The sequence below is a fragment of the Camelina sativa genome, chromosome 1 (assembly GCF_030686135.1).
Source record: "Camelina sativa cultivar CO46 ecotype springtype chromosome 1, ASM3068613v1".
In the NCBI taxonomy this organism is placed as follows: domain Eukaryota; kingdom Viridiplantae; phylum Streptophyta; class Magnoliopsida; order Brassicales; family Brassicaceae; genus Camelina; species Camelina sativa.
Genome location: NC_141880.1, coordinates 7,416,541 through 7,433,314, shown reverse-complemented (window position 1 = coordinate 7,433,314; position 16,774 = coordinate 7,416,541). Strand labels below are relative to the sequence as shown.

Sequence of the window (16,774 nt, the reverse complement as noted above, 5' to 3'; positions counted from 1 at the left end):
AATTTTGAATGCGAGCTTCATTTGTGGGTTACATGAAGAAAGAAGATAAGGAATGGAGTGGTTATCTTACTCCCGCTTCACATTTCCACGCCTAAATCTTTGCACAAGCTTCTTGCAAACTCCTCAGGTTCACTCTCAAATTTTCTTTAGGTCCTGCAAACCACCAATCAAGCAGCATCAGAGACTAATAGTACACAATTCATGGTTGAAATTGTTCAAGATCACCCAAAAGAACTGATCCTTGATGAAGGTATGGTTAACTCGGAGATCATGCTGAAACAGATAAAAAGAAGGAAAGATATATCTCATCAGCTTAGCTTAGAGAAATTCTTCATTGTTCATAAAATCACCCACGTCCAAAAGACAAGGGGTTAAGAATGATATACATAAAACCTTGATTGGCATGTGCTCTCGTATTAAACAAAATTAATTAGTGTACGTACATAACCAAAATTCTGAGAGCTGAGACTGATAGTGCAACAAAAATTGTGTACATTATACATATTACATAACCTCCCTAAAATTGATTTCTGTTAAGTTTCTGGTGTGGTTTTGCATAATATGTCAGGGAAGGGAAGGACTGCACATGAAAACCGGAGGAACAGGATATATAAGGCCATGTGCATCGGTGAAGGACAATTTTTGGTCCTTCAAATATTTTATTCTTATTTTTGGTCCTTCAATTTTTGGTATGAGCATTGGTTGTCCATGATTCTCTTTGCTTCTTCAAGTGGATCATCCAATGGTTTGGAACCAGAACTTTTATCTTCTCCTCTGAGTTTAGGAGCTTCATCTTTGTTTAAGGCTATGAATAAGAAATATGCAAATCCTATTGTACCCTGTGCACACAAACAACTCATAGTAAATTAGCTTTGTAAACACCGAAAAAGAGTCCACGAATAGGGATGGTGTTGCATTACATACCAATACAAAGAAAGCGGTTGATAGAAACGACTTGACAACAAACAACGAAACCGCTAATGCTGCAATCGTCACCGAGATTCTAGCAACTGGTCTAGGTACAGAGACCTTCAACCAAACCAAAACATAACCAAACTGTAACTAAAGACTAGAGTGTAATTGGTGAAGACAGGACTAAGAGAGCTCACAGGTACAAGATTGGTTCCAGCTTCAATTCCGTCTTTCCCAATATTCCATGCGGTTCTAAGAACTGTTCAATACACACAATCAATTTAATTGATCAATTAGAGGGTATCCACACAACAATGAACAAACCCTTAATGACCCTTTTGGTCAATTACATAAACTAAGCAATTAAAACAATGAATTCGACTCGTACAAAACAAAGGGGGGGGGGGGGGGGAAGAACAAACCTTTCAAGAAACTGGACTGAGCAGACAAAACAAGGGTTTTGGACCGAACTTGTTGGGGTTGAAGAGGAGCAATTCGAGTTCTCAAATTCAGTAAAGATGCGTTTTTAACCTCAAAACAGAGCATGGAGAGAGAAATGGAGAATTCGGGAATTGGGTTAGGGTTTATAAGAATCTTGGAGCGAGAGGAGAAGGACTCAAAGAAGGAAACAGAGCAAGAGAAGAAGACATGAGATAAGCAAATGAATGGATGCTTTTGCCGGCAAAACAAGTCGGAGAAATAACACAAACATCTCACACGCAGACACATGTAACGAAGGACGGAGAAATAAACGTCCCCTATGAAGGAACGTTCCTTCGATATATGTCGAATTTAGATTTAAATTAAATCATTTAATTGCATCGGACAGCCCATTCATACGCCGATGCAAATGCTCTAAAGTAAGGTTTACTTTTATATATAAAGACATAAAGTAACCTTATGATATGTAGTATAATGTAAGGAACAGGATATCTTGTATAATAACAGAATATTTTTTTTAACTTTACCTAATAATGTAATATTTGGCACTTTACTTTTGTGACACATGTCATTATTATTAATTTTAATTTTAACATTCTATTTTTTATTTGACATTATTTTATGTGTATCTTATGTGGTGTATAGTTTTTTAAAAAAGATAATTATTGTATAGTTTGCTTTTTGATTTTTTTCAACATTGTTACAAAAATATATTATTCCCTCCATTTTTTAGTTTTAGCATCTAATATATTTTATAATGAAATTATACACCATAGAACCTATAAAAAAATATTGATCAACCCAACTAAAAAATATAAACAAATTGAAACCAAATAAAAATACAAAATGGTTTCATAATTTTAAAGTAAAAACTAAAACCAAATTAATTTATGATAGACTAATTTAAAAATATAGAAAATTTTCTAATATATCTATATATATATATATTACATTATATTCAATAATCATATATATTGTATTAAAGACACAACTCAAATTTGTATTTAATAGTAATTTATAAGTTACAGTTTGATTGACTTTAAAACATATGTACCAGAAAAACATAATGATATCATAACATAATTGTTTTATCAACCTATAATATAACAGAAAACAATAATTTCAAAAATTAATTCATTGTTAATTAAACTATTTATATTAAAATGATTAGAAAATAAAAAGTATATTAAATTTCACACACTTTTCATTTCATGATTTTTTTATAAAAACTGGTGAAACTTATATTATAAGATATTTGTTTTGTGACATCGTTTTAATAAATTATTTTAAATTTAAATTATCATATATAAAAATAATTTTTTGTTAACTTTTACTTTTAGATGATGACAATAAAATTAATATATAGGACAACATAAAATTATCTATCAAAATAATTAAGTAAGATCTTACATTTTTCTTTCTAGACTACTTATCAATTTTTTATTTTCTGAAAAAGAAAAAAATATAAAAAAAAATATAGTTTATCTTAAATATTTAATGAAAATACCATATATAGTTGATTTTGCTGTAAGTAATGGTCTTATTACTATAGTAACATATTGTTTAGATACTTTCAACAATATATTGTAATCAAAAATATTTAGTAGTATATAATTTAACTTTCCTCTTTTTCATGACATATATAACATATATAAATTATAAATTGTAGTTGAACCGTAGTATAATGAATATTACTTTTAAGACATATATTAATAATTACATATGTACATTTCATATATAATTGAATAAAAACTTTATTTTATATTTTAAGTTAATAATGCATATATAAACCACTCATCGCGTGGGCTACTTTCTAGTATAGTATAATGTAAGGGTTAGTTTTATATATAAAGTAAACCTTTTATATACTTGAAAACCGGAGGAACAGGATCGAGTATGTATATATATAAAAGAAAGTAAACCTTATATATATATTATATATATATATATATAATAATCAAACCTTATATATTAGTTAATGTAGCTTTCTTCTTTGTAAGATAATCACAAGGATGATCTCCAACCTTCGAGTGGATGTGCTAGAAGAGATACTCTCTAAGGTTCCCGTGACATCTTTGAGACGATTACGATCTACTTGCAAACTATGGTACCATCACGCTTTATTCAAAGACCCTGGATTTATCAAAAAACACTCTGATAAAACTGAAAGAGGGTACTACGATGTAATGTTGATTGAGTATGAGGTTTATTCAGTGAGTTCCAATATCAATGAAGTTCACCTCAACTCTCGTCTACGGTTGAAAGGTAATCATAGCCTAATCGACCCCCTTAGTAATTCAGATCAATTCGGTATATATGAAGCCTTTCACTGTGATGGTTTATTGCTATGCACCGCCGTATCAAGAGAGCATGAAGCCTGGTGTGTGGTTTGGAACCCCTTCTCGGGGAAAACCAGATGGATCCGACCGATAAGTCAGTATCACCAGACAGAGGAGGTCTATGCGCTCGGTTACAATAACAAGGAATTGTGCCATAACTACAAGATCTTGAGGATTATAAGTAGAGAAAAATTGGAAATCTATGAGTTTAGCTCTAATTCATGGAGGAGTCTTGATGTATCTCCCCATGGTATAATACTTAGTCTTGGCGCGTCTTTGAAAGGGAATACTTATTGGGTGTCTAGTCCATCTGGAGTCAGTGGATACTCATTACTCAGTTTTGATTTCTCAACAGAGAAATTTCAGCATCTGTGTGTGCCATTTCATAAAGAAGCAGCATATTTTAGTACCATGGGTCTCTCAGTTGTTAGAGAAGAACATCTTTCGTTGTTGCTGTATTATACGGGCTCGAAATCAAAGATTGACATATGGATCGCCAAAGAGATTGAGACCACATTTGCGTCGTGGACCAAGTTCTTACATGTGGATTTAAAACCCGGTATGAACTGTTGCAGTTCGCCTCCCATAAGTTTCTTCATTAATGAGGAGAAGAAAGTTGCCGTTTTCTGTGACGACAACAACAGCAAGGTATGCGTTGTTGGAGAAGATGAATACCACGAAGTACCATTAATTTACAAATGTTTGTATTTAAATTATTGGGGTCTTCCATGTCCGCCAACGGTGTTTACTTATGTTCCAAGATTCGTTTAAATCCAGCGATGTTAATAATATCTCTTGCATCTCTTTTGTGGACACTAGATATGAAGTGCTTCTAATCTAGCCTCATTCATAAAATCCTCTTAATTACTTTTAAAAAGAAAACTGCAGAGATTGTGGTTTGATCGCTTTCACTTTTCACCTAATTAGAGACTATTATATCCATAAGCACGTAATAAGATCCTTTACCACCATTTAAGAACTATATATTTTATACGGTACGGTGCTAATACCAAATACTATAAGAAAGGGCTGTAAAGAAGAACATATGATGGATTTCTCAATTTGAGAGAGATTTGCAGGATAATTAAGGATCCAATGTCAATCATAATTTTACTATACCGAGCGCTCATTTTTTTTTTAGCGTTTACTAATCGAGTTTATATTATTAATGTGAACTTCACATGCATTGTATATTGTTACTAGATGCATACGCATTAGTTTTTTCATATACATCTCATGTATTGTATATTCTAATTCATAATAGAGAAACAAACTTCTCTGGCATATAAAATTGTGGACTTTTTTTTTTAGCACGATAGTTGAAACCGTTTCATATGTTTTTAGCGTCTAAACTGATATACTAATGATCAAAATTATAAGCTTTGGCATTGGTTACATATCGGTTTTTTAATTTGATTCAGATTGGACCACAATTAAAGTCACCAAATACCACGGAATCCCGTCGGTGATGATCCCAGCCAGCCATTGCTGTAAACATAATGTTCCTTTATTCGCTCTGAATCCTTGCCATACTCACCGCACCATTGATAAACAGAAAGCTGACAAAATAATGTACCAAACTTGACACCCTCAGCGATAAATGGAACATATGCCGTTTTTGCACAATTAGTTTTCGTCTCATTTCCCATCTATTTTCCTTTCAACCAGGTCAGTTCCAACAATTTTAACATTTCTCCATTTTGGTCCAACTGTGACACCAATAAGGACAACAAGCTTGTTAACACCCGTCTAATACAAATAGACTAATCAGAAATCATAAAGAAACGAATCCTCATCGTTACTACTGCAGACGAAACTATAGAATCAAAGGATAATTTAAGAACTCACATAAAGAATAACTCTCTTTATTATTACCAAAGAAAATATCTCAAAACTTTGGTTTCTCTCAAACTCTCAATCTCTCAATCTAATTAGTTGTGTCACATCTCAACACATCCTTATATAAGACTTTGTTAATCCTAATCCTACTAGGAATCACACATATTAGATATCTCTTAATACATTTGATCCTTGTCTCCTTAACAAACCCAATTATAGTAAGACTAGGACTATCTTCCAGCTCAAGCTTCCTTCAAGCTTATCCCAACATACTCCTCCTTAAGCTTGAAGCTCTGTTTCGACAAGTCTTGAACTCCCAAGAGATCTGTCATTACCTTAAACTTGTTTTTGTCTAAAGCTGTTGTGAGAATGTCTGCTCTCTGCTCATTTCCCGTGACATGCTCAACCACAATCTGACCACTCTCAACCCGTTCTCTAATGAAGTGATAACGCCTATGTATGTGCTTACTTCTCCCATGGAATACAGGGTTCTTCGTGAGAGCAATCGCCGATTGGTTATCAATCTGAATAGTAACCTTCTCTTCTGCAGCTCTGGTGATCTCGACCAACAAATCCTGCAACCAAATCGCTTGCTTTGCAGCTTCAGTCCCGGCCATAAACTCTGCTTCGCAAGAAGATAAAGTCACCACATCCTGTTTCTGCGAGCACCATGTGATCGGACTCTTACCAAGATAGAATATATGCCCTGAAGTACTCCTTCCATCATCTGGATCGACATTATGACTGCTATCGCTGTAGCCTATTAACCGTGGTACATTTGATCTACCATAAGATAGGCCGAAATGTATGGTTCCTCTTAAGTATCTTAAGCAATGCTTCATTGCTACACCATGTGATCGCCTTGGACTCTGCATATATCTGCTCAGTATCCCCACACAACATGATAGATCTGGCCTAGTATGGAGCAAATAGCGTAGACACCCCACATTCTTCATATACAATGTTGCATCAATCTCCTCTTCATTCTCAGCTTTAGATAATTTTAACTCTGTCTCCATCGGAATAAGAACTGAATTGCAGTTTGACATCCCTGCTTCTTCAAGAATCTTATGAGCATATCGAGCCTGACTTAATGTGATCCCATCTTGATGTTGTCAAACCTGCATTCCAAGGTAATATGACAATTTCCCAAGATTACTCATCTCAAAGTTAGCAGCCATCTCCTCCTTAAATCTGTTAATCATAGTTAGACTTGTCCCTGTCACAAACAAGTCATCAACATAGACACCTATAATCAAGACATCCTTACCAGCATCCTTTCGATACACAGAAGGTTCTTTTGAACACTTCACAAACTGCAACTCTTCCAAAATTTGATTCAACTTATTATTCCAAGCTCTAGGTGTCTGTCTTAATCCATATAAGGCTTTGTTAAGCTTGTAGACTTTTCCTTCACTCCCTCTTTTCTCAAAACCTTCAGGTTGACTAACAAAAATAGTCTCCTTAAGCTCTCCATGAAGAAATGCTGTCTTTACATCAAGATAGTGAATTTCCCAACCATGTGAGGCTGCAAGATCAATTAGGAGTCTTATAGTCTCAATCCTAGCAACTGGTGTAAAAACTTCCTCAAAGTCCACTCCATATTTATCTACTGGTTTCTCTTCTGAAAATAATAAGAATGGGACTTGATACATATGAGTATATACCCACCAAAAATATTAAAGGAAGTAATAACTATTAAAACTCAGAAATATCATATTTTCCTTCCAAAAGTGTCAGGGTCGTTAGCATATAATTGTAAGCAACAAAGTGGGCTCAAGTGTGGAAAGTCCAATGGACTCAACAAGCCCAACAACAACCAAAGCTACTCTAGATAAGAAGAATTAACTTGTTATGCACATAGTCCTTAGTTCTTCCAACAGAAGATATGAACATACTAGACTCCAAATGGGTGTTAAAGACCAAACTTAATCCAGATGGCACTGTAGATAAGCTCAAGGCACGTCTTGTTGCAAAGGAATTTGGTCTGTTTTCATCAACAAATCCTGAAGGTTGATACATGTACACCGGTTCTTGTATTTCACCGTGTAGGAACGCATTGGAGACGTCTAGTTGCTTGATTGGCTAGTCTCTTGCTGTTGCTACATCAAGAACTAGTCTAATTGTTGCTGTCCGAACCACAGGACTGAACGTCTCTAGATAGTCAACACCTTCTTCCTGACCAAACCCCTTTGCAACAAGACGTCCCTTGAGCTTATCTACAGTGCCATCTGGATTAAGCTTGGTCTTGGACACCATTTGGAGTCTAGTATGTTCATATCTTCTATTGGAGGAACTAAGGACCATGTGCATAACAAGTTAATTCTTCTTACCTCTTCTAGAACAGCTGCATTCCAACCAGGATGCTTCATTTCTGACACAATTGTTGTTGGTTCAGAAGTAGTAAACTTGGAGGCAATAAGTGCGTATCGAGTATTAGGCTTCTGAATTCCAGCCTTGGATCTTGTTGTCATAGAATGAGCGTTTGTGACATTGTTGGTTGGATTCTCAGCTTGTTGAACCTCCAATACAACCTCTTCTTCTTCGTTATCTATATCTTCTTCAGGAGTATTTTCTGCAGGAGCTGGTTCTGTAGTAGGTGGAGTCGGTTTTTGCAACAACTGAACCGGAGCAGGAGTTATAGGAGGTGGATTTAACTGCATTTTTTGCCACGCCTGCAAGATGGGTGTATCATACTGAGGGATCAGTGATTGGTACTTGTTCTTGAATGGTAATTCATGTTCATCAAAGATGACATGCCGTGATATGTAGACTTTTCCTGTGGGAGGAAACAAGCAACGATAGCCCTTGTATTGACTGTTGTATCCGAGGAAAACACATTGAAGAGAGCGTGGTTCAAATTTGTTGCTTGTGATGGGTCGAAAACATGGGTAGAAAGCTGATCTGAACACACGAAGAGCTGAATACTCTGGTTTTTGACCAAGTAAGACCTCATGAGGACTCAAATTCGCCAAAACAGAGGAAGACATCAGGTTAATGAGATGATTTGCGGTATTGAAGGCTTCAACCCAGAACTTAACGGTGTATGACTGTGAAACAGCATACACAAACCAAGCTCAACTAGATGTCGATCCTTTCTGCCAATCCGTTTTGCTGGGGAGTATGTGGACATGATAACCTGTGATGAATACCGTGCTCTTATAGATGTTCTTTAAACTTGTTGCTAGTGAATTCTCCACCACCATCACTCTGAAACACTTTAATCTTGCTATTGAACTGATTTTCTACCAGCTTTTGAAAAGCAACAAACACTGAAAAGAAATCTGATTTATTGCGCAATGGATATAACCACGAGTATCTTAAGAAGTCATCAACAAAAACCACATAATATTTAAATCCTTGAGTGGATACAACTGGTGCAGGACCCCATAGATCACAATGGATTCGATCTAATGGGTGTAAAACTCGAGAATCAGAAACAAAAAAAAGAAGTCTCGTACTCTTTCCCATCTAGCAAGGCTCACAAATGGAAGTGGTGCTGCTCTTATTGAATTGAATAACCTTGTTGTGTTGAAGTTGCTGGAGAACTGCAGTGTTTGCGTGTCCAAGTCTGTGATGCCACAATTCCTCTGTTGTAGCACACTGACGATTTGAGTAGAATGCTACAAACTCCTGATTCTCCAGCACAAAAAGTTCATTCTTAAGAGGACCCTTTAACACCACTTTCTGTGTTGGTAAATCGATTATGCAGACCTTATCAGTATCAAAGTAAACCCCACATGGATAGTCATCACACAATTTTGATACTGAGAGAAGAGACTTTTGTATATATGGACAGACCAAAACATCATTTAAAGGAATTGTACCTTTGGAAGAAGTGATGTTTGCAGAGCCAATATGAGTAATCGGAAGGAAGGTTCCATCTCCTACCATGATTGTATCCTTACTCTTCGTAGTTTGTTGCAGATTGCAGAGCTTCAAGCGAGGGTGTCACATGCGCTGTTGCTCCAGAGTATGGGTGCCATTCAGTGTTATCGGACACACGAAGAGCTGAGAAGGCTTGAGCCTCATCTTGGTAGTTGTTGTCGAAGCGGTTGTAACACTTGAGTGCAGTGTGACCAGTACGACCGCAGATCTAACACACTGGACGCTGGCCAGAGGATGGAGAGTGAGACTGATGTTGAGTGAACCCTCGTCCTCTTGTAGAATAACCTCCCCTTCCTCTGTTTTGTCCAGAACCGCGACCACGACCTCTTGAAGCAAACTGAGGGTCGCAAGGATTCATCTTCTAAGTGTTGAAGGCAAGGTGAGGAGTGACTGAAGTGGCATCTTCATAGGATTGGAGTTTGCAATCGAAGCTCTGGATTTCATTGACGACGTCGTTGAACGTTGGAGCAGGAAGCTTTGTCAGAGAGCTTTGTATGACCGTGGCTATCGGATCATACTCTCTCCCTAGGCCATTAAGAAAACCGAATATCTTCATAGACTCATCAACAGGTTTTCCAATGGAGCTTAGGGAGTCACAAATGTTTTTGAACTCACGGTGGTAGGTAGAAAGAGACTTATCTTTCTTGAGGAGAAGCTGAAGGCTACGACGAAGAGAAAACTCTCGAGCAACACTGCCTTTGTTGAAGTTTTCTGCAAGAGACAACCAGATCTCACGAGAGGTTTGCAGATTGTGAACATGACCAAGGACTTCTTTTGACAGAGTACCAAACAACCAAGACCGCATAAGCTGATCTGTGCAGCACCACAACTCATATTGAGGATTTGGGGACCTCGTTGGAGACTTCACCATTGACGACGAGGCGAGTCTGAGCTGGAGCATTGACGACTCCATTGACAAAGCCGATAAGCTTTTGACTGGACAAGAGGGACTCAAACTGTGTCTTCCACAGAAGATAGTTGGTGTCATTCAGCTTGAGAGTGACAGAGCTGGTGACATGAACGTTGTCTGGAAACGAAAAGTATTCGCCATTGTTTCACCTGTTAAGGTTTACAGTGGCTCTGATACCATAAAAGACTCTATGAGATATTAGGGAAAACTTTACTTTGTTGAATTCATTTGCAGTGTTGATTTACATTTGCCTTATATAGACACTATAGAACAATCTAGAACTGGTCGACAATGGTATAGCTGTCATGGTGAGTCATCATATAGGGATTGCAGAACGTTGAACCTATTGTCGTGAAGGACCGTTGTTCTCGTCGTCTTCTCCGTACGCTCGGCACTCTGCTTTTGAGCTGGCATTGTGTTCTTCTTATCTAGAGTGGCTTTGGTTGTTGTTGGGCTTGTTGAGTCCATTGGAATTTCCACACTTAAGCAACATGATTTGTTGATGAAAACAGACCAAATCACGTTTGTCGTCTCACCAAAGCTCTCTACAGACTCAAGCAAGCTCCAAGAGCCTGGTTTGACACCTTCAGCAACTTTCTTCTGGAGTACGGATTCAACTGCAGCACTGCTGACCCATCACTATTTGTTTGTCGACTGGATGATAAGATGTTGGTACTGCTTCTATACGTTGACGACATCCTCCTTACTGGCAGTGATCAAGCTCTTCTCGACGATCTATTGCAGGCTCTCAACACTCGCTTCTCAATGAAAGACCTTGGTCCCCCAAAATACTTCTTGGGTATAGAGATAGAGTCATACTCTGATGGGCTTTTTCTCCATCAGACGGCCTATGCGTCTGACATTCTTCATCAAGCTGCTATGAGTGACTGCAACTCTATGCCAACCCCCCTTCCTGAACAGCTAGACAAGAGCAATTCTGAACCTTTCAGTGATCCAACCTATTTTTGAAGTCTTGCTGGAAAACTGCAGTACTTGACAATTACAAGACCAGATATACAGTTTGCAGTCAACTTTGTTTGTCAAAGAATGCACTCACCTACCAACTCTGACTTTGGTCTGCTCAAACGAATACTAAGGTATCTAAAAGGAACACTTAACATGGGGCTACCAATCAAGACGAACAGAAACTTCTCTCTATCTGCATATTGTGATAGTGATTATGCAGGCTGTAAGAAGCCTAGAAGATCTACTGGTGGCTTCTGTGTTCTTCTAGGTACAAACATCATCTCTTGGTCGGCAAAAAGGCAACCAACGGTGTCAAACTCCTCAACAGAAGCAGAGTATCGAACGCTTACAGCTACAGCAAGGGAGATCAATTGGATTTCATCACTGCTTCGAGACATTGGCATCTCACAATATGAACCTACACAGGTCTACTGTGACAATCTCTCTGCAGTATATCTAACAGCCAATCCAGCTCTCCACAACAGAACCAAACATTTCGACACAGACTACCACTATATCAGGGAACGTGTTGCACTTGGTCTCATCGAAACACACCACATCTATGTAGAAGACCAACTTGCAGACGTATTCACAAAGTCTTTGCCCAAGAAGTCCTTCGTTCAGTTACGGTCCAACCTTGGCGTGTGTCCCCCCCACTCCAAGCTTGCGGGGGAGTGTAAGCAACAAAGTGGGCTCAAGTGTGGAAAGTCCAATGGACTCAACAAGCCCAACAACAACCAAATCTACTCTAGATTAGAAGAACACAATGCCAGCTCAAAAGGAGAGTGTCGAGCGTACGGAGAAGACGACGAGAACAACGGTCCTTCACGACAATAGGTTCAACGTTCTGCAATCCCTATCTGATGACTCACCATGACAGCTATACCATTAGTTACCAGTTCTAGATTGTTCTATAGTGTCTATATAAGGCAAATGTAAATCAACACTGTAAATGAATTCAACAAAGTAAAATTTTCCATAATATCTCATAGAGTCTTTTAATAATCTTTTATAAATGTTTATAGCTCTCTTAACTCTGACTTCGCAAATATCAATCTTCTGATGCATCAACCTCATCGAAAATAATACAAATATATTCCAAGACATCCTAGCTCCAATATATCCGATGCAACTAAATGATTTTCCTAACGAATGCGACTAAAATTAACAAAGGAGAGGTTATACAAAACTATGAAACTATGATAAAAATGAACGGTGGCTCTACATTCACTCTGATAAGAATGAAACTATGAAACTATCTTTCTTATTCTCCGATACACTGTTTTACAAGATTAGAGCCTCCCACACATCACCGATGTCACTTCTACAATTCACAAACAATGCATAACCCTCTTATAAAACCATACAATCGTTTATATACAAAAATGTCTAAGAAAGTAAACCAGCTCTTCTTCTAAACCGGTTCTCTTCTCACGTGATCCACACGTGCTTGTCTTCTTCTTCACACTATGCAGCTTATCACACTGGCACTTTTTTTTCAGCAATCTTATTCACAACTCATAACATCGTGCATTTAAGGTTGTGAAGTTAACGTTCATGGGAATATTTGGAATATATCAATATATATATATATATATATATATATATATATAACCTGCACACAACTGCAAACCTTGTTTCTGCGCTCACATTACTTCCAGAAGATACATAATCCTCTATTAAATTGAAAACCAATGTAGATCCTATAAATATCATCTAACACGTCCCTTTGGGGTAAAATCATCTACAGATTCGTCATTTCACTTAACCAGGTTCCCTACACTGAAAGGTCAGACTTTTGGCCACGGCACACATTCATCTAGAGGATTAAGCGTATCACTGTCTACATATTGTTCGTTTCATAATTAATTGTTGTCTTCTACTAGAGCTTTTTACTAGGAGTATATATTTTACAGATGTATATATATATATATATATATATGTACAAAATTATATGCACTTGTTATTCTAGTATTTCAAATTTGTATAAAACGATTAATTATTTATCCTTTTTCCAAATTTGTACAAACACAATATAATCTTTTCTTTTTTTTCCCTAACATTCACGTACGTTTATAGTTAGAGAAATGATATATACGGGAAACAGAAGCGAACCAGTTCCATTAAATGAATTATACATACGCGAGCTTGAGAGCCTTGAGTGATATATACAAAAGAAAAGAGTAAAGAAACAAACAAACAGTTTCTACTAATTTTCCCAAGTACGTGTCTGTTTTGCCCTCATAAGCGTTCCACTAGACCAAAATCTGGTAAACAAAGTATACACTATCGTATATATATAAGCTACGAAGAAACTCAGTGTAGCCAGAGGAGAAAAAAAAATAACTGAGAAACTGAAAGGCCGCCATTGAAATGCAAATATGGGTGTGGAGTGGTCTAAAAGCAACCTTCATCTTGCTGTAGATGACGTTAGGTTGCAGAGCTCAGAGAAGAACTAATGCATTCGGACATTGATCTGCGACAATCTGTCGATGACTTCTTGTCTACGCAATATGGCGATACGCTCGTGACCCTGCAAAACGCACACACGATGAGGAAAGAGAGTTAGCTCAAGAAAACTATTGAATTGTGTATTAATGTGAAGAGTTTGTTGTGTCTACCTTTCTTTGCGTTTTTCTAAAAACCTAGCCAGAGATGCTTTGCGAGCCAGGGGTAAAGCCACTGCACAAGAAAGAGATTGACGTTTACAGCCATGGAAATACTAGTAAGCTATGTTCGAATTTAGTATCAGGGATATGTGACTCTGTGTTTACCTGTTGGAGCCATTACACTGGTAGAACCTGAAACAGCTACTGAGCAATTGATATTGGATGCATTAGTTTGGTTGTCGTGACATGTTGATGTCAAGCCTCTTGTTAGTTTTGCTGCTCCAAGTCCATTTGTGCTACTTCCAGCTTCAGGACTAAGATAAGATATTGTAGGCATGAAGCTAGGAGGCATAGCTGAAGAATCAACAGAGGCACGAGTATGATGGACCCCATGTTGATGATGAGTTTGAGGTGGTGAAAAGGCTTGAGGCATAGGAGAACCATTCCCAGCTAGCAACATTATCGCCTTTGCCTGAGATGGAGGAAATGAAAGAATAAAGCAAATGAGTAACCATACCAAACTAATAAAAGAGATGCATACATGGAAGAAGATGATTGAGTTACCTTTTCAGGAGATATGTCATCGTAAACACAAACTGAACCGGCATAAAAGATCGTCAACTGCGCAGGTGCCCCTAGTGGCTTGGAAGAAGATCTGAAAAAAACAAGTCTTTAATTATGAAACTGTAGAAAGAGTTTATGTAACCACAAGATATGAAATGATGACTTATGAGAGAAGAGAAGGGAGAAGCAGTTGGTACCTAATATCAGTTGTCCCTACAATGGTGCCGGGAGGAGGAAGGATTGAAATAGGAGGTGCCATGATAGGAACTCCTACCAAAGGTTGTGAGTTATTGCTATTGCTGATGAAGCCTCTTCCTCCTGCCGCGTAATGATGAGACTGGAAACCCGGCATGGACATGGAAACTGCGTTAGTTTCTTCCTGTTGGTTGGAATTAGGGAACATTCTTACTCCCTGAGAGCAAAAAACCATAAATAATGTGTAAGGAACTTGTTTGGACTAACTTATCTAAAAATGAGAAGATTAGCTTATATGAATCAGTTATTATATTAAACCAAGATTATATCCATCCACCAACTAATTGCCATAAACTACAATATTGGGAAAAAGGCACATGACATGATAGATACCTGTACAGAACTGTAAGGAGCTTTGCGGTTTGAATCATATACATCTGCTACCGATGATGGCATGAAGGAACCAGAGTGCGGCAGATGGTAATTTCCAGACTTTCTATGTCTATCTTCTTGAGATGGCCTGAAAGATAGAAACTGAGAAGAAGCAGCAGAGACTTTGTTTGAGAACGACCAGTTCATTCCTCCTCTGTTGGGAGCTACAAAAAGGGAAAAAAAAAAAAGGAAACAATCCGACTTTTATCAGTTTAAAGTCAAACGTGAAGTACCACCAACTGTTAACCATAAATGTCTCGAGATCTTACATTAACAAACACCGAACCCAAAAAAAAAAAAAAAAAGAGATTAACCAACAATGTAGAATCTGATACTGTTGACAAGTTCAACGAGGCAAAACCACTTTTAGAAAACCGTGTCTCATTTATACTAAAAAAAACAATTATTCAAAGTCATTGTACGAAACTAGAATAATTAAAGCTTTTATTTTTTGTTTTTTAAATTAAAGAGAGATTCAAACATTAAAAACTCCACACACCCACATGTCGATGCACTACTTTTATGGAATGGCACGTTTTTGGCTTATAAAGAAAACAAAGTCGAAATAAATTATATTCCTCGTGGTGAGAAAACTATACATTTCACATTATTGGTACCCTCTTGAACTTACTATATTCTAATAACATCCCTACGCTAGTTTCACTTAATCAACACACAATCAAATATTTAATCATCTTATAAACTAATCCAACTCTAACTTTTACTAAGTATTATTATTTAAATCTTCCACCTACTACCAACCGTCTCTATATTTTAATTCCCTTCTTATATTCATCCCTTCTTTTCCAACATTTTACGTATTCGTTTTTTTATAAAATAAACTAATTAAAAGTATATCTCAGACAATTATAATAAGTCCCTTTCAAATAAATTATCCCTCTTGTAAAAAAAAAAAAAGTTAACGAGTTTAAACCTAAGACAACGTTTTACACAGGGATTTTTCTAAAAGAACAAAACTAGTTTCCTAAAATCCAAATGATCCACACAGTTCATCTCCCGAGACAATGTTCTGCTCTGAGCCAAGAGACAAACTGACAAACTCTCAGTTCCCGAGCAAGCCATAAAAAAAACAGGGTTCCAAAAACCTAAAATCCTATTAGTAACTCCTTATTAACGCATAATTGTTCCAGAAAATTACAAAAAGATCGACGATTTGGTTTGGGAATTAAGCATATGTTACTCTAACAGAGAGATTTGAAAAAAACATAACCAGATTGATTCATCAAAAGAAAGAATTAATTTTAAAAAAAACCTGAATCTCTAGAGCTTTCGCTGGTTTCCTCCTTGACAGTGATCGGAGAATTTTTCGAACCCAATCCCAAAAAATCCCTCTCCATCTATATAATAAAGCCGTCAAAATAACTCGATCTCAAACCCTCGCCGATTAAAACGCGTGTTAAACGCCGGAATCAAAACAGATACAGCTTCGGCGCCGGGGGGGGGGGGGGGGGGGGGGAAGAAAGAGAGACTTTTGTTGGAGAAAATGAAAAAACGTGGAATGAAGTTAACAACACATCATTACACAGCGATTCCTAGTTTTTATTAACAAATCGCATGCGACATGTGAATTGTACCCATTAAATTTATTTTCAGTTTTAAGATTTTTTATTTAAGAGAAACAAAAAAGATTCCTTTTTCTCTCATCTTCCTATTGGCTC

At 37.1% G+C, this 16,774-nt stretch overlaps 2 protein-coding genes and 1 pseudogene across 2 annotated transcripts; 1 reads left to right on the top strand and 2 right to left on the bottom strand.

Annotated features, from left to right (window-relative positions):
- Positions 1-665: 665 nt before the first annotated feature.
- On the bottom strand, positions 666-1,677 carry LOC104705308 (uncharacterized). Its single transcript, XM_087509789.1, has 4 exons — positions 1,335-1,677; positions 1,110-1,171; positions 883-1,029; positions 666-839 (listed from the first exon to the last, which is right to left on the bottom strand). The coding sequence occupies exons 1-4, from the start codon at positions 1,639-1,641 to the stop codon at positions 666-668; spliced, it is 690 nt and encodes a 229-aa protein (XP_087365915.1). The 5' UTR covers positions 1,642-1,677.
- A 1,673-nt stretch (positions 1,678-3,350) lies between these two features.
- On the top strand, positions 3,351-4,463 carry LOC104705299 (putative F-box protein At3g17560 pseudogene; annotated as a pseudogene).
- An 8,927-nt stretch (positions 4,464-13,390) lies between these two features.
- On the bottom strand, positions 13,391-16,774 carry LOC104782717 (protein TIFY 6B). The gene is made up of 7 exons (XM_010507728.2): positions 16,369-16,774; positions 15,057-15,259; positions 14,666-14,880; positions 14,469-14,559; positions 14,070-14,376; positions 13,917-13,977; positions 13,391-13,828 (listed from the first exon to the last, which is right to left on the bottom strand). Exons 1-7 carry the CDS (start codon positions 16,451-16,453, stop codon positions 13,726-13,728), a joined length of 1,065 nt encoding a protein of 354 aa, XP_010506030.2. The 5' UTR covers positions 16,454-16,774; the 3' UTR covers positions 13,391-13,725.